Source organism: Varroa destructor, unplaced genomic scaffold, assembly GCF_002443255.2.
Source record: "Varroa destructor unplaced genomic scaffold, Vdes_3.0 BEIS01000005.1, whole genome shotgun sequence".
Taxonomy (NCBI): Eukaryota; Metazoa; Arthropoda; class Arachnida; order Mesostigmata; family Varroidae; genus Varroa; species Varroa destructor.
The window spans coordinates 6,840,926-6,864,675 of NW_019211458.1; the positions used below are offsets into that span (position 1 = coordinate 6,840,926).

A 23,750-nucleotide genomic window follows, 5' to 3' on the forward strand; every position below is an offset into this window, starting at 1 on the left:
GAATCCAATACAAACTATAACGAAATGCTTGTCCTAGGTTTTACAGGTTACTGTTATCTGATACAACACTTAAACGCAATACCGGGCGTAAAACTTGTAACATTTATTAGAAACTGAAGCCTATCTACATATATTAGGTATGTCGGCCTATATGCACATACCTGAAACGAGGAGAATATTTGATCGATATAAAGCCAGTAAATCTGCACCAGATCATTATCTATAAGCGATACGATGAAAAGGATAGTGTAGTGAGCCCCGAAAAGAGGAACCAGCAACAACGTCGATCGAAACCATTTTCTGGAATATAAAAAGATCATTTCGTTCATGACGTATAAGGATTTCTTTCTGCGAATCTATATAGCTCTAGATTCCATATTTTTTTTTAGTTTTCGGTATCTTGGTTATTCTATGTTATGGTACCACTTATAGCTTTTCTTGTGTGCCACGTTGAATAGTAAGCTCCCGCGGTCCTTTTTTTGCCGATGTTTGGCGTGCGTGACCATGGAACAAGATCAAGTGATCTCTTCTGTTGCGCCTTCTGTAGATAGTCTGGCTGTCTTGATGTAACTGAAGTAGACAAGCGTGCCGATTAATTTTATAGTCCATAAGAAACAATTACCAGTGAATCAGGTCTATGCAGCCCCACTAAATACAATAGCATAATCGCTTTTGGATGATGGTCCGGTTGAACCCTAGGCCGCTCATTTTGATGTCTGGTTCATGCAGAGTTACAGGTACCACTTTTCATGACTGGTGACAATTTCGTGTAAAAATCGGCCACGTGACTTCAATATTGAACGCTATGTTGAGATGCACCGTTTAGCCGTAATTCCTTGTTGGATTCAGAAAATTCATGAGGTACCCAGGTTCCAAGCTTTTGCAAAACCTAAAGTACTTGAGACGGTTAACAACAGTCTTGTGGCTGCAGACCATTTTCTCAGCCGGTTGCCAGGTGGTCTGTCGGCCGTGTTCCTTCAAAAGTGCCTTTAGATGAGCGTCATTAAACTCATACCGCCGGCAGAGCGGGGGCATCCTCCAGGTCATGGACACGATTTTGAGACTTGACAGGCTACTTTTGCACAGTGTTTTCAACAACAGTGACATTATCGTACACTGGACAAATGATATATAGAACATATCAAAAATGCACTTCCTACCAATTGAGGCATCCACCTTTGACGAATCCTTCCAAGGTGATATTGCAGCATTTTCTAACGGTATATCACAAGTTAACGTCAGACAAGTAAGACAGGTAAATTTTACAGAAGACCGCAGGAACCTATTATCCAATCGGACTAAATAACGTTTGATTTAAACTCAAATTATATGAAAAATGACCTCATTATCGTAATAACAGTAGAGTCTTCTACAGCGCCAAGCCTGCATAAGTATCCAATACAAACATAACATTTCCGATTAACGATCTGTTAACACACAGAGTGCAGAATTTTATAGCACGAAAGATAATTTGTGATTAGTGCGTTGTATCTGCATCTTATCTGGAAAGCTTCAAACAAGTTTCAAAGTCTTTCTTGAGCTGCTCTGGAGGTCTGATCCTCTAAGGATCTACCGTGCCGTCTTCATGGGAAATTGCAAATGCAAAGTCATACGTGTATACTGCCGGCATCACGAGACCATATTCAACAATTCATAGAGCGGACTTTTCCTTAAAACTGTTTCGTTCATCCAGATATTCGTACGGCCGATACTAACCTAACCTGAACTCAGCATTGAGGAAGGTAATACTAAGAACAATAATTTTGCCATTATCAGTACCTGCTGCTGTTCATATGCTTCCGGACGAAAATAATTTTGAAGGACCCCTAGCGGTTAAGTCCCTACGCGCAAGAGCCAAACAGATATGAAATGTTAACAGTAGCATATACAAAATGATGATGATAGACGAGTTCCGTTGAACATTTCATACGATTGTGTTCAATAAAAACAATCGAGCTTATGTAAAATGTCGTCTCGTTAATTTGAAGTCAATCAAACATATCTAATTAAATTAACATAGGCGATTTTCAGCTTCGGAGTGAATTTTATCTATATTTCATGTTTAAATGAAGAGAAATGTCGCTTGTTAATGCGGCTTCATAAATAATGAAACTAATAGTACTCTTTCCTGCACTCACTGGATTGTAGTACGCCATGACGTGATGGAATTCACTTGGACCTGCTCACTATTCACTGTATTCGTCAAGAATTGGCCGAGCTGGTGTTTAGCAGCTTAATAGATTATGAGCTTATCTTAATAAAGTATACTCTTAAAGATACTCAGGACGCTATATTGGCTGCAAACGATAATGATCAATACTAAAAAATATTTCAGGGCCCAGTACGTCATGATAGAAATCTACAAAGAGCTCTACGTTAACGTTACATAATCGTCCTTCAAAAAAAAACATTGCCGACCTGTACTGTGAAGTATCTCCTCACTTCCGGAGGTTTATAAGTGAACTGGCTAGAAGTCGATTCATCCGGCGTGAATCCCGTCTTCTAAACAATTAAACCTGTCCTTTTGTTAATTATCACTTTTTCATATAATGTTTAGGCATGATTTTCGACTTAGATACGTTTACTCAAGAAACATTTCTTAAGTTCAACTTTCGCCAATAGCCGAACGGCGTTAATCTAAATTATCCATTAAAGCTGCATTCAGTTTAATCAACTCACCTGTAACGCATATGTCGACTTTCCCGAAAGGATGCTGAGGACATTTTCAAAAATACCACCCGAGTTATCCTTAGGAAGAAAAAGAAGTTTAACTGAAATTGTAACGGAGATATCAGTGGTACCAAAAAGCTCACGTGTGCCATTCTGTTCATTAGAATGGTAATTATACGAGTATGGCTGAGTGATCGACTAGCTCAGAAGCGCGTAGAAGGAGCGCACACCATCATGACGATGACTATCCCTTCCTTCGTTCGTTCCTTCGATTATTCACAGATTAAACACGTATTATCGACCCAACTATATAGCGTTGGTTAGATCTGCAAATTTATAGATAATAAATGATAAGCTTCAAGCAATCTGGATTCTCGTTATACTTACAACAATTGAAAATGTTATTGGTCCACGAAGAATCCATGTCACTGCTAGTGGGCTCGTTACCCAACAACTGAAATCGAAGAATAACTGTAATGATTAATTGTTTGGCAACATTGAAAAACAACCGTAGACAATTTAGAAAAATTCGAAGTTCATTTCGAGACTGTCGGTCAAAAGCACCTCATAGCAAGCGCCATTATTTTTACAATGCTTTTTATTTCGTTCCTTTGAAAACAATTGATAAGAGGCTAGATCGAACGTTCGATTGAAGCTAAGCATAGTGTTTCAAGTTCACGAGATGCAACATAACATTTATAATACTTGGATCGTCGTACTATTTTTATGAGCGATTAGTGAACATTGTTAGGTTACTATAACGTATGCTCACCCGTTACGATCGAACTAATATAATATTAAAATTAATGCGTCTGCTAAGTGATTGCTTACGATACAGTTAGGATCGATGTACAGAAAGTGGTTAGATTGTTTCTTTTTGTTGTTGGCGCAGTTTGAGAAGACACTGTTAGGCTATGAATACAAAGTCCTTAAGTTTGCGGTGAATCGGCCTGACGAATCAACCTGCTGCCATGAAACCGCAGCAGTTAACGTGTTTCTCTGTTTAAAAACACATGGTGATCTAGGATCACGAACCTTCGTTTGATAATGGAAGCCGTACGTTACGTCTTAAGTATCGGATGAATTAACGATTTGCAAATTTAAGTCGAACGTCATCTATTCGCCTTCATGTTAGGTTTTCAACCTCAACATAAAGATAAAATGATATAATTGCGCATCCGTTGAGCACTCACTTGTTGTTTAATATCGTTTGTGTCGGATGGTGATATTTCTATAAAGATTAAAAAAAAATTAATGTTAAGTAGCCAAAAGCTCCATCTACTATTGATGACATCAACGACCTATTTTCTGTCTCTTGGGTTCGAAGTCTCACTCAGGAGACAGATGCTTTTTTTTTAATGAGGAGGCTATCTACTATCTGAACGGATAAAGTCACTGGGAGAAGTGCGTAGGAAGCTATTCATAAGGAGATTGTACTCAGAAGTAAAGCAGCACTTGACAAAAACCGACTAATTTAGAATGAGGTCAACCTGAATAGTAGAAATGCAGCAGGGTAACTAATAGGAAGAACGGGTTCAGTTTTGTGTCATGTGGCGGAACTCGGGAAAAGAACACTGGAATAAAGAGTCTCTTGAGTGCCTGAGAGATGGCAACCATAAATTCATTTAATTATAAAAATTTAATAACTGTAACAACAGGCCAGCTATGAAATAAAAGAACTAGTACCACTCTGTCTGACAAAATTTGCTGTGACTCTGGCAGTCAGTAGTCAAGCTGCAGCCCATCTTGAATTGGCTGTAACCCTATTAAAGCCTCCATTATCAGAATGGGCCGATGTAAACAAGAGAATAGAATTCAATTTTTCATTCAACTCCTAATGATTAAATAAATCCTAATGATTAATAAATTATAATTTTATTTTTAAGCTAATATTCCCCCTATGAAAATACAATTAATTTTAGTAGTAACTTATTAAGAGGGAATTTATTTTCTAAATATATCATTTGATGGAATAGTCTTAGACAGGTAGTGCAATAATGCAGCAGTGCAACGGGATAGCTATTGACTGAATGGACTATGCCTGATGTGACATTACCACAATGCTAAAGCTGACCTGGGGCAAAGTCGGGCGGTTGGGTTTGCAATTATTATTAGCGTGAGCTATGTCTCTATACGAACGATTCAGTTTTGGTTTCGGATAAAGGTCTCTACCCTTTCAAAATGCTCAGGCCAGACACGTTTTCGGTAAATGCTGAAGAATAAATATATTCGAAAAGGAGATTTTATAGATATTACTCTGTGCTTTTTTCTCTTTTTTTTTAAATTGAAATATAATGAACGTGTGCCTTTTAAGAACGATACACTATCACAACTGCATATGACAATGAATGCTATAGGCCAAGCTGCCCACAGACTCGCACCGTGGCCATTCTAAACGTAAAAAACATATTTAATCGAAAACTGAACCCGAATGCCACATAATCAAAAGATATGGGATTTGTGAAAATGTTAGCAGGATCAGACGAAAATCAATATATCAAACATTATATTTATAGCAACGCTGTTACCTGCAAAAACAGTGGCTGATAATCGCACATTCGCATGATGCTTAAACAGCCGGTATAGCAGCGGTAGGTGTAGTCTTCACAAACGTAGTGTATTTGTTGCATGGCATATACTTTTGTTACCTTCTTCTTGTTTCTAGTGCTCATTAGAAAAGTGGCACCGTTCACTTTAGTTCACCTACTAGGAAAGCCGTTTTCAGTTAAAAAAGAGAAAAAATAAATCTCTGTATTGTAACTTGAGTGCGTTATGTTTGTATTCCCAATATACTTAGCTCACTTCGTATCATGCGGTTTTAGCTAAATCATATGCTTTCAGTTTTCCCTTTGATCACATTACTTCCTTAACTGCATGTATAGGGTCATTTTAAGTACGTTTTATATCCTTTCCCTTACGAGCGAACGTATTTACGTCCAAGAAGTTGTCTGCACTACCGATGAATTTCATATGCGATCGCTGCCGATACGTTGGACGAGACGTCGCCGCTTCAACGCCTGTCAACGATACGTACTACAATTTATATCAATGAAACAACCCATCATTATGAGTATGTTCATCTTATAATGTATATTCAACTAAGTAATAACTTCAGGAATACGATCGTCTGAATTGGGCTTTACCTGAAACCTTGTTGAACATCTTCTAGCGAGAGAGGAATCGCCCGACTAGGGATCGAAAGTACGTAGCGTTATATGTTAACTAACTATTGTAGTTCAAATGGTGTCGCTGTAGTATATTCTTAAATATATTCTTCCTTTTCACATTTCTGTACACAGTTTGAAGGTGGAATAAATCTGTTATCATCCCGCTGCCCGATGATATGTGAAATGGTAGGGCAAGTTCAGACTCGAAAAGTAAATGCTCCTGACAAAGAAAGATGCCATTTTCGACACCTGCTTTACTCTTGCCGAAGTCAAACAACTGCCAAGGCAGTCAAATATCCGAATCGTATGCGTACGACTAATGATAAAAGCTCGCTAACAACGTTCAAAAATGGCATCCTGGAGCTAAAATGTGCTCATACCGCCCGACTATCCGAAGTCGACGAGGACCCCTTGAAGGCACCCTCGAAGCAAAACGGCTGGCACAAACCTCGTGAATAGAACGAACAGATTAAGTGCCGTCATGGGACCAGAGGTTCTATTTGGTCCAATTGCGCCTATGGAACGAAGCTATTTGACAGAGAAGGTCAAATAGACAAGACAAAGTTATTCTTTTGCACGACAATAGCAGGCCGCACATGGCCAACATCGTTATAGTTGCCCTGCAGGGGCTTGCGCGGGAGGCCTTCTGCAGTTTTCTCACGCCAACAGGCAGCCACCTGTTCCAATTATTGGAAATGAAACTCGTAACTGTACATTTGAGAATGAAGATGGTGTCAATAACTGGCTGTTCAATACCAAAGCTGAAAATTTCTGACGACAAGAAACGTCGAGAGAAGGTTGATAAAAGTGACGAAAAGTAAATATAAATTTGTTGCTGCTTGCTATTGCTCAAGAGTTCGACTTGATGAAACACACGTTCTATTATTGATATTCTTCTATCTCTTCAGCCTAGTTCCTTTAAAAACGATTCAACTATTGTTTACTCGAGGCAACCGTGCAGGTAAGTATAACAGTAGTAATATATATAATGCGCATGAAGTGTTTATCTCACTTGCTGTATTAACGAAAACCGCGGATGTTGCTAATACATAAACTCGTTACACTTAATGTAAACACACAATAACATTTGTCGCTCTGCGAATTTCTCTTGAACTGATTAAAAATCTTAGGTACTTGTTGGAGCGGAGCTTGAATACAGTAGAAACGGATGCTATGTTTATACGCGATAAGCTGCCGTTCCGCCATTGTATACGGGATATCAAATATGGCAGGTCTGTATTTGAAAGCTGGTAGCTTGAATGGTCTACTGGCAGTATTAAGCAAAGCACTGAAAAATGCAAATCCGGATAATGGACGGATGATTGATTAACAGTAAGGGGTTCACTTACTCAGTGTTGCTCATGATTGCATTTACGATGATCCAAATTAATACGGAGGGTACTGGCAAGCCTGGAAAAATCAAACACACAAAAAAAAATGAATGTATGTAACACAAATGTGGTACGTGAGCCTTAGGTTCATATGTAGCTAGTTTTTAAGTCACTGGTTGATTGAATGTTGCCAACTTACCCCAGCCCATGGTGACATATTTGGTGATTTTGGAATTATCCGCGTAGACCGACATGAAGATGAGGTTGTACAAATAGAAGCCTTCCATTAAAATCCAGCAGTAGTTGGCGGCCAAGGTATAATGAAATAACACCATGAAGCAGCGGCATCCCGCATAACTCTAGAGCACAAGCAACAATAATAATAATAATAACGCGCTAATATAATATTCGAAACTGTAAACTGAACGACACAAAAAATTGCTGAGGTTAAATAGGAAATCGTGCCTCACAAAGCGTTAACGAATATTTCACATGAAAGCACAACCATGCTGCCATTCCGGGTAGCTCGGGCTCTGCGTTCGAGGGACCTGCTTTTCAAATTTGACTTTTCAGTAAATCCGTAGCACTGCATCGTACGACTGTTTTTTAATATGACTTGTTCGGTAGTTTTTTTTTTAGAACGTATGATTGAAAAATACGTTTCTTTAATTACTAAGCCTTACGGGCCGTGACGTCGGAAAAACCGAGAGAGGCCTATCGAGTTGACTGCTCCTTTCGCCGCCTGCCTCATCTGAACAGACTTGCTTCAATTTGGTAGAGTATTTATTTTGGCTAACGCTTATGATCAGTAAGTACCGTTGGTCGACATCTACTGCGATAGCCTCGTTTGGGTTTAGAGTCGAAGACTCTCGTTATGTAAAAGGTCAATTGTTTGTTAATGTGTTTTCCGCCAATGGTCTATGGTTTTTGCTCAACAGAATTGCGTTTATAACGTTCACAGCACTTTTTAATACAATCGAGTAAGTACTTCCGTGAAAAACATAATGCGTAAAAAGTTCGTCCAGCGATATCCATCCTTACACAACCGTCCATAATTTCTCTCTCCTCCTTAAGGTAACGATAATAATATTAATATTATTGATTGTTCTTTTTTCTTTTAGTTAGATGGCTGTAAAGCCGTGCGTCTTCGATAATATGAGTCGCGTCGTTCGAAAGCGTACATTTGGCAGTAAAAAAATGTGTTGAAGTTGTGGAAATACCTCCATTCAGACTTAAGGGAGTGGAAGGAAATTTTCGCTAGTTATGTTCTACAATTTTATTAGGACAAAGGCACAATCGCTGTCTAGGTTTATCAAAAAAAATTATCTACTGTTTATAGTCGAAATGCGTTCGTAGAATAAGCAGCACAAAGAGGCAGCATCCTGTAAAAATCGGCATAGAGAATTTGCTAGAGCGTATGCCATCTGCCAAATTTGACAGAAACGCAACTCGATTTGTTTGTCACGGGTCATGAAAGCTAGATTACGTACAACAATAATGTGCAAATAAAAACGAAAATTAAAAAAATTGCTCCACAATCTGTAGCAGTGCCCAGGCTGACGTCGAGGAAAATGATATTACGCGTTTGATGAAAAGGGATCGTACACTATGAATTGCTACCGCTGAACAAAATGTTTGGTCTCGATATCTACTATTAACAGCTACGAAGCTTATGACAGCGCATTGAAACAAATTAACCGTAACTAGTATACAGAAAAAGCGCCGTTTTCCAAATGAAGGACGCCAGGCTATATACGCTTTTAGCCGGCTGGCATCAATTGAGCCCGAGCCTTGCACCATTTGACCACGTCTGCTTTGGTCCTTGCAGAACCCTTTTAATATTGTTAATCGAGTTTAAATGCAATGAATCGATCAAAACGGCGCGTACAAAGCTTAGTACTATTATTTTATAATATGAAAGATAATATTTACTTCAGTTCTGGTTTTAAAACAATTTTTGGACGATGCAATGTTATGCTATTATTCAATAACACCTGATTTCGCCGTATACACCTTTACGCCCGCAAGAAGTCTTCAATCACATGACCTGTCAGGAGATATGAATGGGTTTCAATTAATGTCTGATGATCAGCTTTCCACAGAATTGAAATCCTTCTTCCTTCGCAATTTACAGCTTCTTCCAAATCGTTGAAGATCGAAAAGCACAAACTACGATTCAATGTAGACTGCTCCTACATCGACATACATACGTACGGTTCTATTCATTTTATATTGTAATGTAGACAATTGCATAAATTAGAAACATTGTATTCTGAAATTGATTTTATTTTGTATGATGGTCAAATGCTGATCTTGATGTGCTGTCCATTGTGCAGATATCAGGAGTCACCCAGGCAAAAGAGGCACTGTAGGGGCAAAAAAGTGCTCGTCGCCCTTACTGTTGTCGTTTTCGTTACCGTCCCTCCTCCCTCCCCTTCCCACTTGATGTGGTCTAACACGTACAGGTTGTAAGGCCTAACTTTCAACGCAGTATCAGGACCTATGAACGGTGAACGTTGGCGACTGTTATCTATCGCTTCCAGTTTTGCAAATATCTACTGCGTTTGCACAGTTCTTATTCGCACTAGTAAACTTTGTTCATGCTACGCTCACAGCGGAAGCTGATAGTTCCGCCACCGAAATAACCCACTAACGGCTTTTTCATCGTTTATAAATCGTAGCGGGGCGTTTTTTATGAGAAGGAACGGTCATTCTGGATGGCAACGAGTTGGTTGTGCGGTCATATTTTAATATACGCATTTAAAACAGATAACAAGCCATAGATAAGATTTCGTTCTCCTTTAGGACCTTCTGGTAGTTGCAAGTAGATAGATAAATAATTTTCTGTATAATGTTGCATGTGCGAAACAACATTTTTGCCGAGCTCTTTATTCAATAAGAAACGTTGACAGACATCGCGCTATAGAAGAAGATGGAATGATAAACTGACTCTTTAAGCATTAACTAAATCGATTGGTGCCCTCTTCTAGATCGTCAAATTGACAACAAGCATCCTAAAATAGTTGGAATCCATTCCTGGTAAGTGCCTAGATAGCTACAGGACAGCTGTCTCAAAACTACTTTTTAATGATGGATTCCTTCAAAAATTTTAGCCAACTGACTTTCAAGCATGTGGCGTACGTCTTCTTTACGGATTATATGTATGTATGTATGTAACATACATACCAGCCCGAAAAGTTGAACACCTCTTGGGAAGGCAACAAACTTGGTGGCGAGAACCGTAGATCGGAGTATGAATGACCCAAATAAATGCAGATGTAACCTGTTCCGCGCGCATCTCAGCCGTCTGTAATTAAATCAGAAATGATTCAGAAGTAAGGAAGAGTAATCAATGTTAGAAGTCTCCCATAATAGCCAAATTGACAATTTAAACAACAAACCACATAACGAATCAACAAATTGAATGTAGTAACATCGAGTTCCCCACAACAGAGTACAATTACAAAACATTTTCCACTTTGACTAAAACTTTTTGGAGTATCCTTTTTGGGAGAATAATACTTTATCACAGAGCTTATTACAGGCGGTAATCCCACCACTAATTCTGCATATAAATTCTACAGGAAGCTTGTCGTTAAGGGTTGGAAGACCTACATGAATTTGCAATATGAAACTTACAAGTTGAAGCGAAACATTTCGATGCTTACATAGAAAAAAAATGCCGCTTTGTTACGTGTTTCTTCGTTTCTAATTAGCTGCGGCGTAAAACCTCTTAATATAACCTATTACAGTAGATTTCCCTACTTGAAGTACACACGCTGCATGATAGCTACCGAATCCATTTTAGATAACTACACGCAAAGAAACAATAAGTTCCACATATATAATCCGAAACAACTTTTAGACAAGATGTTAGAAATTGTTTCTTTTTGAGTTAGGTGGAAATACGAGTTGTACTTTTAAAATTCAAGCGCTTGAAACTATTCACTATAGCTGTGAGCAATGTACAAGTTTTTATTACTTACTTATTATTTATCCGTTTGGCGTAGGCTAAATAAGAACAGCTTTTTCAAAACTAGATAGATATGTTACTTGTATATCTTGCAGAACCGTCGGATGAAGGACCAAAAGCATTTTTTTGATTTTCCCCAAAATAGTTGAAAAAATGGGTAAAACAGAACAAGGAGATAGCCATCCACCCCATGGCTGCTGGGCTTAATCCTGCACAAGGGAGAAATCATGAAGAATGGGGCAAAAATCAAAAAGCCACGAATTGACATCAGAAAAAGACTAGACGTAAAAAAAGCTGGTTGCTGGTGCTGTTAATTTTCAAACTACTTGCTGCATCTATTCAAGCTTGTCGCGTCCATTTGGCTTTTAACATTTGATTCCCGTGGCAACAATAACTACGGAAGAATTTGTGACAGCACTTTAAATACGATGAATGGCTTTACGTTTATGACGGCCTGAGATACTATCGAAAATACCTTAAATGAAGCAGATCATCTCAGGTGAAAATATACACCTTCTGGGAACCTGGGACCACATCCGAAATAGCCTGTGAGTAGCATCTGTTCCACCTTCAGTAACGTTAGACATTATCGTTATCTTTGTCGTAAAAAAATGGTAGCTAATGGTTTTCCTGGCACTTCTGTCATGATAGGTGCCGAGTTCGCATCAGTTGTTACATCTAATTAATTATCGTGGCATTTATCGTCAAGGTCTTTTTATTTTTTTCTAGCCTTGTAGTTGCGGTAAAATGTTGTTAATCGCATTTTAAATTTCTCCAATACAGAAAATTTTAAGGAACGTACGAGAGTTCCTCTCTTACGTTCCTTAAAATTTATAATTTTAAGAAAAACAATCGATGCCGTTCGTCCTGGTTCTTTACTTTCTCGCGCAATACACGTTCCTGTTTATTTTTCCCCTTTTTGTTTTTTTTTTTGATTATATTTGCATTATTACAACTAAATCATGCGTACCCGGCGTAGCCTACTGATCTCTTACGGCCTATTGATTTCACTGCCGACCACCTCCTGACTCCATTACATCCGTCTGTACGGGTGCGTGCCGGGGGGAAAATTTTCTTTCGAACCCCATGGACTCGCCGATGCTAACCACCTTTACCGACAATTTAAAAGAAAGCGCACTTGCTTAGTTTTTTTTCCTGCAAGCCGGTGCTCGCGTATAGGCCACACCTATGTACGTATTTGCCTTAGCTCATATCCTCTTGTCTAGGAAAAGTACGGTTGTGTTTGCCTTCATGTGGCCCCGATATTGGACTTTTCCCGCGTAGTCCGGAACCACGTGAATCCGCTTACCATGTGAAGCTACTGGTTGCCGCTGTAAAAGCTTGACAAAAAGGTCGGATCTTCTCAATCTTTGAACGCAATTCAAGAATACTCCACCAAACCCTTTGTCACCTATTTCTTCCAGCAGAGGCTGCTTGGCACATACGAATTCGCTGGAAGTCGAGTCTTCCTGCAGCGATAAAGTAATTGGACTGTCGAGACACTCTCCCACGAAGGGAAGCGTTCCCAGAGCTTCGCTTAAAAGCTCTTTCTTTCTAATCGATCTCAAAATCGAACCGGGTCTATCCCCCTCATCGCAAATTTCTACGTCCCCGCTTCACGACTTGGTCCGGTGCCCATATCTGTTTTCCTGAGAACTGCTCGTGCTCCTCAGCCTATCACTTGGGTTTCCTCTAGTCGAACTACACTAGGGGTGGTTTTTAATCAATGATCACTTGAAGCGGCTCTTCCGCATCTTCAGCCATATCGCCAACCTTCCTATCGTGATCATAAAGTTTAAGTGGATTGGTTCAATTTAACGAGAGCAAAAACGAAAGCTTCATAATGACTCTCTTTTCGCTCATATAGGGGTACACCTGTATTCATTTATCAGTTTATATTATGCTTGCATTATTACAGTAGATTTAATTAACACATGTTCCTGTTTAAAATGCGGTTTAAGACGATTCTTTCTTAACAGGTTGAAAATGCGATTTTCTAATATGCCAAAGTTTTCTCAAATAGTATTCTGAAACCTCCATGAACGTACCGTATCTAGTTGTTTTGGCAGCTTTTTGACCTGGGCGGAAAGATTAATAACGAGTCGAACACGCAACATGGAAGTTTTTGCTTCCCGCCATACATATGTTTAGAGTCCCAACTTGAAACTTTGTGATCTGAACAAGAAATACGACATCTCCGTATGTATCATTCATTTAGAGCGGTGTATATCATTTGAGGGTCAGTAAATAAAAGAGAGAGGACCCAATCAATACAAGTAGCTATTCCTTTCTTAATATTCGAATATATTAGTAATACAGGCACAAGCATAATTTCGAAAAATTGCCAATTATGTAACCTGAATATTTCAGATATCAAACTTTTGAAAGCTTCAATATATTTGATATATATATATATATATATATATATATACATAAAGCGTCTTCATACCAAAAATTGGAAGCTGCATCTTTAACAATGAAAAACGTAAAAAGGTTATTTTTACCGCATAAATCAAGTGCCAGCATACACTTTAATCACTTCACATATTGGCCTTATGAGGCGAAGTAGATCAAGTTATAACAAAAGCAACCGTTAACAAGACATTAACCCGCCTCTAAAGCCCGAAGTTATCAGCTTTCTTATTAACTTGTTCCAAATTATGAAAGGTAAGTACACAAAGTATCTCCACCTATTTAACGAGAAGAGCATCGTATAATATCTGAATAGCGTAAGATGTGGCTATATAAACCAAAACCTGTACGCTATCGTTAAAAACAGCCGGTGCCATAAAAAAGAAAAACCTTATATTAATATCTTTGTCGAAGGATACCTAAATAAGCTCGCCGTAGTTCATTTACGTAACAGGACATCGGTCGAAAACATCTACTTAGCAGCTTATAGGCATTTTTATGGATCAGAGCTAGGGCTATATAGACTACTAATGACTCTGTATGAACAACGGAGCTAAAGAATTCCTTCTGCAAAGGGGGTGTGAAGATCATAATCGGAAAAGGCGATGCGAACTAACCATCGATTGCCAAGTTAAGGTCCGTGACTCACCTAGCATAGGTCCACATGAAGTTCTGCTACGCGGTGTCAAATGAGGTTTCGAGTGGCTTAAACATGGGCCTATCAACAACTTGCATTTCGTTCGAGAAGTTAAACGAAATAATACTGATATGCTCCAAAATCAGCTCAGGTAATGGTCATGGATGATCGTAGTACAAATAATTAGTCATAATGATTATGGCGACAATGTTATGTTACTCGAGCAATACTTTACCTTAATATATTGTCAAACGCTCCTTTAGAAGACATAGGTGGCACGTTAACTATGCTCAGTGTGCTACAACGAGTGCGAAACTAAGATGTGTTAATTCAACCTGACATATATACACATATTCGCATTTCTATCAAGTTAAGTTGTACTTTTAAGGCACTTTGTTCCTTCAATTTTCTATCAAATTAGTGCCACCAGCATCAGATTTTATACACGCTTGAAACTCACTGGCTTGTGGTGCTCCACCTCGTATTGACCCATATCGTTCACAAGTTGTTATGCAAGATAAGTTGGTCTAATAATATTCATGTAACGCAACTTTGTTTTCTTTAATTTACTTTCAAAAATCCTAGCTTCATGCCTGGTAAAACCATGGTAGACAAACGGGGCGGTCATTTTGCTTTTTCATCGTTCAATACAACTCTAACGAACGGTTTACTATTCATATTTCCCCATCTTTCGAAATTTGATCGAGGAAAAAAATGTGTGCGCGAATCTCTGGCCCAATAACATTTAAATTGAAAATTCACGTTCCCTTGCTCGAAAAAAAAAAAAAAAAAACGAAGTGGCAAATATAGCCCCTGTCCCATATAGCTCCACTTTTCTCTATGCAGATGTCCAGGGAAGTGAATACTGGTCAACGGATTATTCATCATATGGTCTAAATGGGTTTAATACAGTTGGTCTATCTTCGTGAAAGTATCAATTAGAGAAGGACTGCTATGTCGTTATTCTGCCTCTGGCCCATATCTCTCCATCTTGTGAGTGTAAATAGGACACTAATGACTTCGTGCGAAAAAATTTGTCGTTCAATAAGACTGAACTGAAAACGCTTTTCTTCTTAGAAGGGGCTGTTGTTACGGCTAAACGAGATACTTTATACATAAAGATAATACGTTATAGATATTTAGCGCCAAGTTAGGCAAGTAAAAAAATTATAATTCGTCTACCACGGATCCACATGAAGGTCTGATACTCAATATTATGCCTAGTTTTGACGAAATGCAAAGAAAATAATTAGGTGCTCCAAGCAGCACACGTTTTAAGATTTGAACAAAATCTCCAGTAATGCCAATTGTGATAAATACCTGACTTGTTTGCATCTCGAAAAAATTGAAGGTTTTTTGCTAAAAAATGGAGTGACCTGTATAGTCCTATATAGCTCTATTTCCCTCCGTAGAACGTTTTTTGTAAGTCCCTAGACCGTAATTAGCTTGTAAATTAAATGATCAGCGGTTGATCTATACGACCTAATTTCTCTAGCTATTTTAAGAAAGATTTTAAGCTCAAACGAGCTCTTGTCCAACTTGTCACATAGATTTCAAAATATTTAGAAGATGTTCTGATTCAAATAGTCGGCTCTACAAGACAATAGATCCCAAAATAGCTATTATTCCTCTAGCAATCATCTAAAGGGAGCGAAAGGCTTTTGCAACTAGCCTAAACTTCTATTTCGACGCCTTCAAGCACCGAATGTTCTTTTATTTAGGAAAATATATACACGGAAAGAATATATATAAGGAATAGGACTTGGCGAAGCTTTGGTTTAGATGCACAAGCGATAGTCCTAGCAAAACTTGCTTTCTTTCTGAAGCATATTCTTAGATAAGCATATTGGAACACCTCCAGAAGTATTAACGCCTCTAACAAGCCGAGAAATTATATATGTAACATGTTCCGCTCGTAGTACTGGAGGTATAGTTAACGCGGCATAGGAAGATTTTCATAACACCCTAATTCATTTGGATCCGCAGGGACGCACTTGTTAGCACACTCGATTGCCGCCTCTTGAATAGCATCTGATCAATAAAATAGTGACCTACAAGAATTTACATATACAAGCCTATAACAATGTTAAGTGGTGACCCTTACCATAAAGGCCTTTGAACATTCTAACGGGCGTTCATTAGACAAGGGGGGATATTGTTAAAGTTCACTTGTTTACCTGTCCAGTTTTATACTACTCTTATGTCGGAACCCCTATAAGTTTGTAAACACTTTCTAATTTATATCGTTACGGGTAAGTTAGTATTAAGTAGCAGAGATTATTATCTTATACCTTCTACACATATTCCACGGTTATTTTGGGTTAATTCATAGAGAAAATAAATTATTAATTCGCATCATAAAATATAGATTATACCTTTTTTAATAAACTTCCTGTTCGTATAATTTTTCTTCCACATTGCGACACAGTACTGTACACTCCATTCCGCTATTATGGGAACTTGGGGCGTTGTCTCAGATCGTAAAATACCGTTCGATCTTAGGCTCATTTTTGGACCGCCATGGCAAGGAGGCTTTTTTGCGTCTTCTCTAATGCTAAGTAGAGTATATCATCTTTCCTTGAATCGTCGTAGATTAATTAGTTGGTCCACCGAATATTCGAAAGATTTCATTTAGCTGATTTTTTAGCATCGCACTTTTTACTGTCTTTTTGCGGGAATGGCCAAAAGAAACCAAAAAAAAAAGACAATGACTCTCCTAGAAGAGCACGATGCTGTATACAATATTCAATGTATACAATAGAGAAAACCGTATATTGGTCAACTCGGGAATGGCTCAGCATAAGTCCGACCTGAAATACGACGAGCAAAAGACCGTTTCGAACCATTGCAAGTCTCATAAAGATTGTAAGCCTTTGTCTGATCCCACTAGAACTCTTTGAAGACAACTCTATGGAACAGGCAAGGAAATACTTAAAGCTTATATGTATGTATATAGTAGCAGAGATGCCAAGCAAGCCCTAAGCCGGCCTAGCAGTACTACCCTAAACGGGCGGAGGGCCTGAGCCGCTAAAAGCGAGGCAAGGCCGTTGCACAGACACACGCTCTCTACTGCCAAACATGTCGCAGGCTGAAAAAAGCGGAGCAAAGGACAAAAAGTACGACGGACACGTAGTAGGACACTTCTAGGTTTGGATTCGAATTTGTTATAATATTATGCTGAATTTATATCATTACTTGTGCCCTCTTTATAAATAAGCTATTTAGTTTCGATTATGTGTAGTTGAACATAGCGTTTGCAAAGCAATGCGCTGTTATTAGTCCACACAAAAGTACCTGTAAGCCCAAAAGCTTAAACCTAATACAGTGATAAATTTTATCCCGAAAGCCGAAGTAGTGATGGCGAATAGCAGTGATTAGAACATGAATATAAAACTTTCTTCCGATATTTTCCTGAACCGGCTATCACTCGTGAGCCTTTGCGGTCTGTTCTGTATAAGTTCGCGTTTTCCTATCATTGTCCTCATTGGACGGCCTTTTCAAATTAGACATTTTCAAATGGCTACGATCTTTTGTGTGTTTGTTTCTGACCGTTGGTCGACAAACGTTACCTTGCGAGTGTACGTTGCCTAATCGCTTTAGTATTTCAAGCTTTTAGAAGGCGTCACCTTTACATTTGAATTGGTGATATTTCTGTTTAAGTCAAAATGAACGGCATTTTAATGCCCTTGAATTCCCCATAAAAAATACAAGTCGCCACATCTTAGGTCAGTATGTGTCTTCCAAATTAAGATGGGTATAGCATGGCCAGCTTATTCATGATTTGACGTTTTTTACGGGAGATATTATTGACCGTAATAAAATAACCATCATCCCCGTAACTCTGTTAATCGTAGATTCGGAGTAAAACTTTGAGGCAGACGGTGGGTTACACGGAACCATTTCAACGGCCTAAGTCCAACTGTCGGGGAAGTTTAATACCATCTTGGTAACGGAGTTATACACCTGTCCGGAAGTATTCTTATTCTTCCCTTTATAGAAAACTATATGGTAACCCAACAGCACAACCTGTCACCAGTAATTGTTGGGTAAAAAAGTCAAAAGCCATAGAAACCGCGGAATCACGCAGCAGGCGAAGTGAACTTCACCACTCGACAAAGAAAGCCAGGCAAGTTAGAGAAAAATTAGTCGTAGAAGCATACCTCGGGTATCGAGAGCAGACATGTACCGTATTACTCTATCTGGTAATCTATGCATAGTATGTTCTTGTTTACGATGCGTACATATAAATTATCATCACGGTCCGTGCACTAAGAAACGCACCGCTCCAGAATCTAAGCCGCTTTTTGTTCTGGTATCACTCTACGTGTCTTGAGACATTTGGGCCATATATTATTTATGGTTACAAGACAAACAAGGTTGGAGAAGGGTCATTTCAGGCACCGTATGATACACACAAAATGTAAACGGATATTACGTCGGCAATAGAATAAGTTATTTTAGTTACGGATAATAGTTTAGTGTATCTATATTGCACCTGCTAGGAAATGTTTCCAGGATTCCTTGAGATTTCGAAATAGAAGTTTCTTTCTGCGACATTCTGCTAATAGTTAAACGGCTTTTTCTGACCAGCCGGGGGTATCTCAGGAAACAGTCGCTCAGCTTTAGCGGGCTGTAAAAAAACATACTGAAGACAACCTTCCCCAACAATATAAATAGGCATGGCATCGTATTCTCCTTGATAAGTCGGCTAGAAGAGCCATTATTTTCTGTAGAAACTGGTTACTGTCCATGGGATATAAACTTTCTGTTTATCATGGAAAACGAAATGCGCATTGGTTTTTTGTGTGAATTTAGTAGGTGTTTTGAAGAAAGCTTTATGATGTGAGTTTGCCTCACCAACCATATTGATTTCCTCAATCGATCAAAGAAGTCTCCATACGGCATCGAGGATGCCTCTATTTTAACTTGACGTGCCGAGGATTCTATCACAAGGGAGCCAGCGAGCTATCGGGTAAATAAATAAGGATCATAGATCATAAAGCAATTCTATTGACGATGATCGAAATCTTGATTGTGTTCCACAAAGATTTAAGATTGCACATCTAATAATCCAATTCACCATATTGCACGAATCTGATGCTTTATGGAACACGCAGTAGTATACTAGTCAGCATGCGTGCATTGTGGGTAAAGGATCGATCTGCCTCCTGTGCCTTGTTTGCTAAGCTTGTGAGTCGTTGATATCGCCTATAGCTTCATATAAAAACTAGGAAAACCACGTTTGGGAAATCATGTCTGAAACTTCACAATACATAACATTAATTAGTCACCTATATATAATAAACAGTACTGCTTCGAGTTATGAACACGCAGGATATTGCCTTATCGCGGATATTGTAGTTACTTCAGCCTCCTTCCTTACAACATAAAACAAGGCAAGTATTGTTTGTCTGTCGCCATTGTAGTACTTTAAACATGGAAGCTCGACGGACTACATCGTTTCTTCAGTCAGATGCACGCCAGAGTTGAGCACGTCCTATGGATAGAAGCCTTGTATGATAATGCAGTGTTTTCGAACACTGCATTATCATACAAGGCTTCTATCTATCGGCTATCGAAATTACGTTTGATAACAAACGATATCTTTGCCGATTCAGGATCGAAGGAGATTAACGTAACATCGAAGACGTGCTTCAACAACAATTATGTCGGGTTATGTATCTTCATCAAGAAAATCTGATAAACACAAATATTGGCCACAGATGACTATGCTGCGATACTTACTTCAATGACACGAGCAGAATAAATGCAGCGATAAGAAGAACGAGAGAGGTTGAATATCCTATGAAAGATACACGTTTGATCTTCCGCAGAGATCTGGACATAATTTGGATGTACTCCAGGTAATTATCGCTGAAACAGCCCAAGTAAGCCGCAGGTTGCCACGTTCCCTCCGGCGAACACGTCCGAAAAACAAATTCTGCAAGTTATTCCGGAACAAAGAGACAGGTATGCGTCATTGCTATAAAATCAATTTGTCCTCTTAGTTTTGTGCTAAAATAGCTATACGACCAGTGTCGTGGGTGTTAGACACACTGTATATGCATACGAGTTGAAAAAGACACCAGACCATCTGAGAGAGCCCGGACCTGAACGATTCAAGGTAAGTAGTGCCCCCTTGCGATCTCTCAGCTGTACTTTCTAGGAACTTTCCATCATCTTTCCTTCGTATACATGGCAGAAATCTGCGTAATTGCTACTGTTAATGACGCAGTGAACCGTTGTCAATGGTAGGTTGGCTAAATTCAGTTCTTGTGATCTTTTCTTTTTCAAGTCGAACGTACACGCTCGACTGAACGGATCGCGGCTAACTTACAAAGTTAGACCTAATCGAAAATCATAATTTTGCCACGTTGGAAATAGTTCATTAACTACTGGTCGGTGTTCAGCCTACATCTTATCTTCCGTGTTCCAGTTCAGTGTACTATGGTACATTTACGAGCGCTCCGGGATGGAATAAAAGAGAGCGAGATTATATGCCAAGTTGGCCTTGAATCGAAAACAACAGACGGCACGAACAAAAAATAAAGACTTGCTATAGTTAAAAAAAGATACCAATCGAGGGTGTCCATATCACTGACCAATATAGCCTCGCAAAGTGAACGGGCCCGAAAATCTATCATTGAACAAAGCCAAGGCAATAATTATAGTTAGAGACTGTCAAGGTTTACAATATGTACTGCTGTCTACTATGAGAGACTGGATTTTAAATAGCTGAAGTAATTGCGCATCGTAACAATGTACGCATCGTTTTGCAAGCCAACGATAGTAGTTACGCCATACTATATATCCATGATAAGTTCTGATTTCCCACTATACGGTGAATATGGTGACAACATCTGGACACGGCCATCAACATTTCTCTCAAAAGCAGTCGCATGCAACACGCTATTGAAAGCAATGACATGCGGTACAACGGATGCGAAAATACGATGTCTTGGTTTTGACATATATATACGCATTTCTACCATGCTGAATTATTATATTCGGAGACCGTTTATAAGGTTAGCACCGACGACATCCGGCTCCTTATATGCTCAAAGTGTGAGCGCTCATGAGTAGTCATGTAGCAAAACTCAATGTAACTACTACAAGACTTATTTTTAGGTATTTTTTTTAGCTTTAACTAGTAATGGAAAAATAAATCGGATATTTGAGGTTTTTATCCTCCAACAAAAATGGGACGAAATATTTATCTGTCCTATATAGTTCCACCTTTCGTAATTTTGTGTAAGAAAAATCCGATCAAGCGAGTGTCTAGTCTAATAGTTCTTATAACTTTGACAGAGTAACAATTTAAATTGAATATCTTCTCATTGGAAAGAACGGAGTGGGTTACGCAAAGCCCCTGCCTCGTTTGCCCTTTTTTTGTTTGTTTCTTTTTTTTTTTACTAATAAATTATATGTGCTAAAACTAAGACTAAATAGGTATTGTGCTCAAGACATAGTATCCTCAAAAAACGTGATTGCTACTATTTGAGCTTGAATCAACAGATCGCCATTTATATTAGCCATTCGGGACGCTTATCCGCTTGTTTACCTCAGCAACCTAATGAAAATTTTCATTCCAGTCGATGGTTTTTTCTCCCGTGAACTTCTTTTTTGTTTTTTTTACAAAAGCCAAAGGCGTAACTACTCATTTGCCTATGACCATTGACTAACTGTGTGTGAAACCATATGAAATCATATGTGTTAAATTATAGTAGAGGCATTGCAATTTGCGAACAGTTGATTGTGTATCGTTGACTAATGTTATATCTCATCGCAAGCATTGAGTCCGACATTATATTAATTAAGCCTCTCCGTGATAGCGCAGTGTTAGCGTGTCTTTTCAATGGCTGGAAACGGTTTTTTTCTTTTCTATCATCTTTTTTACACTTAATATCATAAGCGAAATATTCGACTGGTAGTGAACTGCTGCGCCATACTAATTTTATCAGCTATATAGATTCAGGTGTGATTGTTGATCTATTTCGTCCGCTCGCTCGTTGCCTTATCTGATCCGAAATGATCTTAGTGCAGTTCCGACTGGCCAACTGATATTTTTGGCACGCGTTGTTTTACCAATTATCAACCAATGTTGGCATAAGCGTCCAACAAGGTTATCCATTGCTTAGGTCCTAATGGAGAAGCTTATTTTCCCCCAGATGTGTTATTTTCATCAAGACTTACGCGCAAGGGGGCACAAAAGTATTTAGCGGTAGCCCGGCTGTAAATGCATACAAGGAGGATGAAGGAAGATGTCAGACGAGCGTCTTATTCTTAGACTTTTATTCATGTATTTTCTCTGAACCTGTTGAACATCTTCGGTAATCTGACAAACTAGCTCGGGGAAACCTGCCACAGAGGTCTTCCAACAACTGGCTAAAAGGGATGTAATCATACGCGTGGGTAGAACTCTTCGCGTAAACAGACTAAAATCGTCTCTGAGTGTCCGCTTCACATACATATAAAAAAAATACTTTCTCTGCTCAAACAAGCTTGCGACATAAGGTGGACAAAAGGAGTACAGACGCAAGCAGCTGTACAACTTTCTCTGCATCGCAATGCATGCTGCTACCGTAGATAGCACTGTGAGACGATATCTGCCAAACTCAGCCTAACAGTGGAATGAAACCAACGAAATTTATTCCTTAATTCTATCCATATATACGAACCGATACTTGTTGAGTTCAGTTTCCTTTCGGGCCTGCTTTCATGGAGGCCCTCAATATATCGGGAGAGCCATTTGGTCAAAAGCAACTTTCAAACGACGCCACCAAAAAACAGCTACATAAGTCCTTATTTATTACAAACCGTATACATTTAAAATTTTATTTAAAAAGTACAGTATCAATAAGATGAACTCCTTCGGCTTTCATTATGGCAGCTATTCCCTGCACCCAGTTTTTGTTTTTTTCTGGGTTTTTCCCCGGAATAGCAGCACCGGCGTTTTCAGTTTGTCTACCGTCCTCGGCTTCTCGTAGTATGTATCGGCTTTTACATAATTCGATAGAAGAAGTTGAGCGGAGTTGCCTCACATGAACACTTGAAGTTGAAAAGCGGCCGCTTGCCGAAGTAACAATTTAATAACGTAATTAAGTAATTCGTTACGGAGAGGGATAGACCTTTTTTTTAGACTAAAACCTGCAAATATTCTTCATAATTTGAGAAGCCTGAGATTATCTTTGGTCCTCGACCCTCGTGCCCCACAAAACAACAATGATTTTCAAGGTTTAAACCCACTGTTATAGGTAACTTAAAAATTCTTCTTCATAAGCGGAAATTTCATTCCTTCGCGCACGCTGTCGTTCACGTCAGGATATGCATTGTTGCCGTACAGAGTTTTCTTCGTTCAGAAGGCACTAACTGGATGAAGGCAATAATTATTACGAAAAAAGCAAAAGGATCTCGCTCATTTTATTGGCGTCGTGTCAGACTGAAATTTTAAATTCATACAGTTTATCACAAACCGTGTTTATCTTAATCACAAAAACATGTCTATATTCGGTTTCAACCCAATAACCGCTGCTACATAATGTCATGCATATAGGCATTTC

General features: G+C 38.9%; 1 protein-coding gene and 1 long non-coding RNA gene across 9 annotated transcripts in view; one reads left to right on the forward strand and one right to left on the reverse strand.

Annotated features, from left to right (window-relative positions):
* LOC111251477 (secretin receptor-like) overlaps positions 1 to 23,750 on the reverse strand; it is a 112,434-nt gene that overhangs the window by 11,726 nt on the left and 76,958 nt on the right. For 5 of the 6 annotated variants that reach the window (XR_015328793.1, XM_086990639.1, XM_086990638.1 and 2 more), the window contains exons 3-9: positions 19,936 to 20,131; positions 10,355 to 10,475; positions 7,368 to 7,527; positions 7,187 to 7,247; positions 3,058 to 3,124; positions 2,680 to 2,771; positions 162 to 300 (exon numbers count right to left, since the gene is read on the reverse strand). Coding sequence is in view for 5 of the 6 variants with exons in the window: in XM_086990639.1 (XP_086846765.1) it covers positions 162 to 300; positions 2,680 to 2,771; positions 3,058 to 3,124; positions 7,187 to 7,247; positions 7,368 to 7,527; positions 10,355 to 10,475; positions 19,936 to 20,131 (836 nt within the window). In the remaining variant the exon portion in view is untranslated. The remainder of the gene's footprint in view (positions 1 to 161; positions 301 to 2,679; positions 2,772 to 3,057; positions 3,125 to 7,186; positions 7,248 to 7,367; positions 7,528 to 10,354; positions 10,476 to 19,935; positions 20,132 to 23,750) is intronic. The other variant, XM_086990642.1, reaches the window with a different exon arrangement.
* The window catches only part of LOC111251479 (uncharacterized), a 29,892-nt gene continuing 25,005 nt past the window's right edge, over positions 18,864 to 23,750 (forward strand). For all 3 annotated transcript variants that reach the window (XR_015328795.1, XR_002673802.2, XR_002673801.2), the window contains exons 1-2: positions 18,864 to 19,162; positions 19,809 to 20,160. This is a non-coding gene — a long non-coding RNA (uncharacterized LOC111251479). The remainder of the gene's footprint in view (positions 19,163 to 19,808; positions 20,161 to 23,750) is intronic.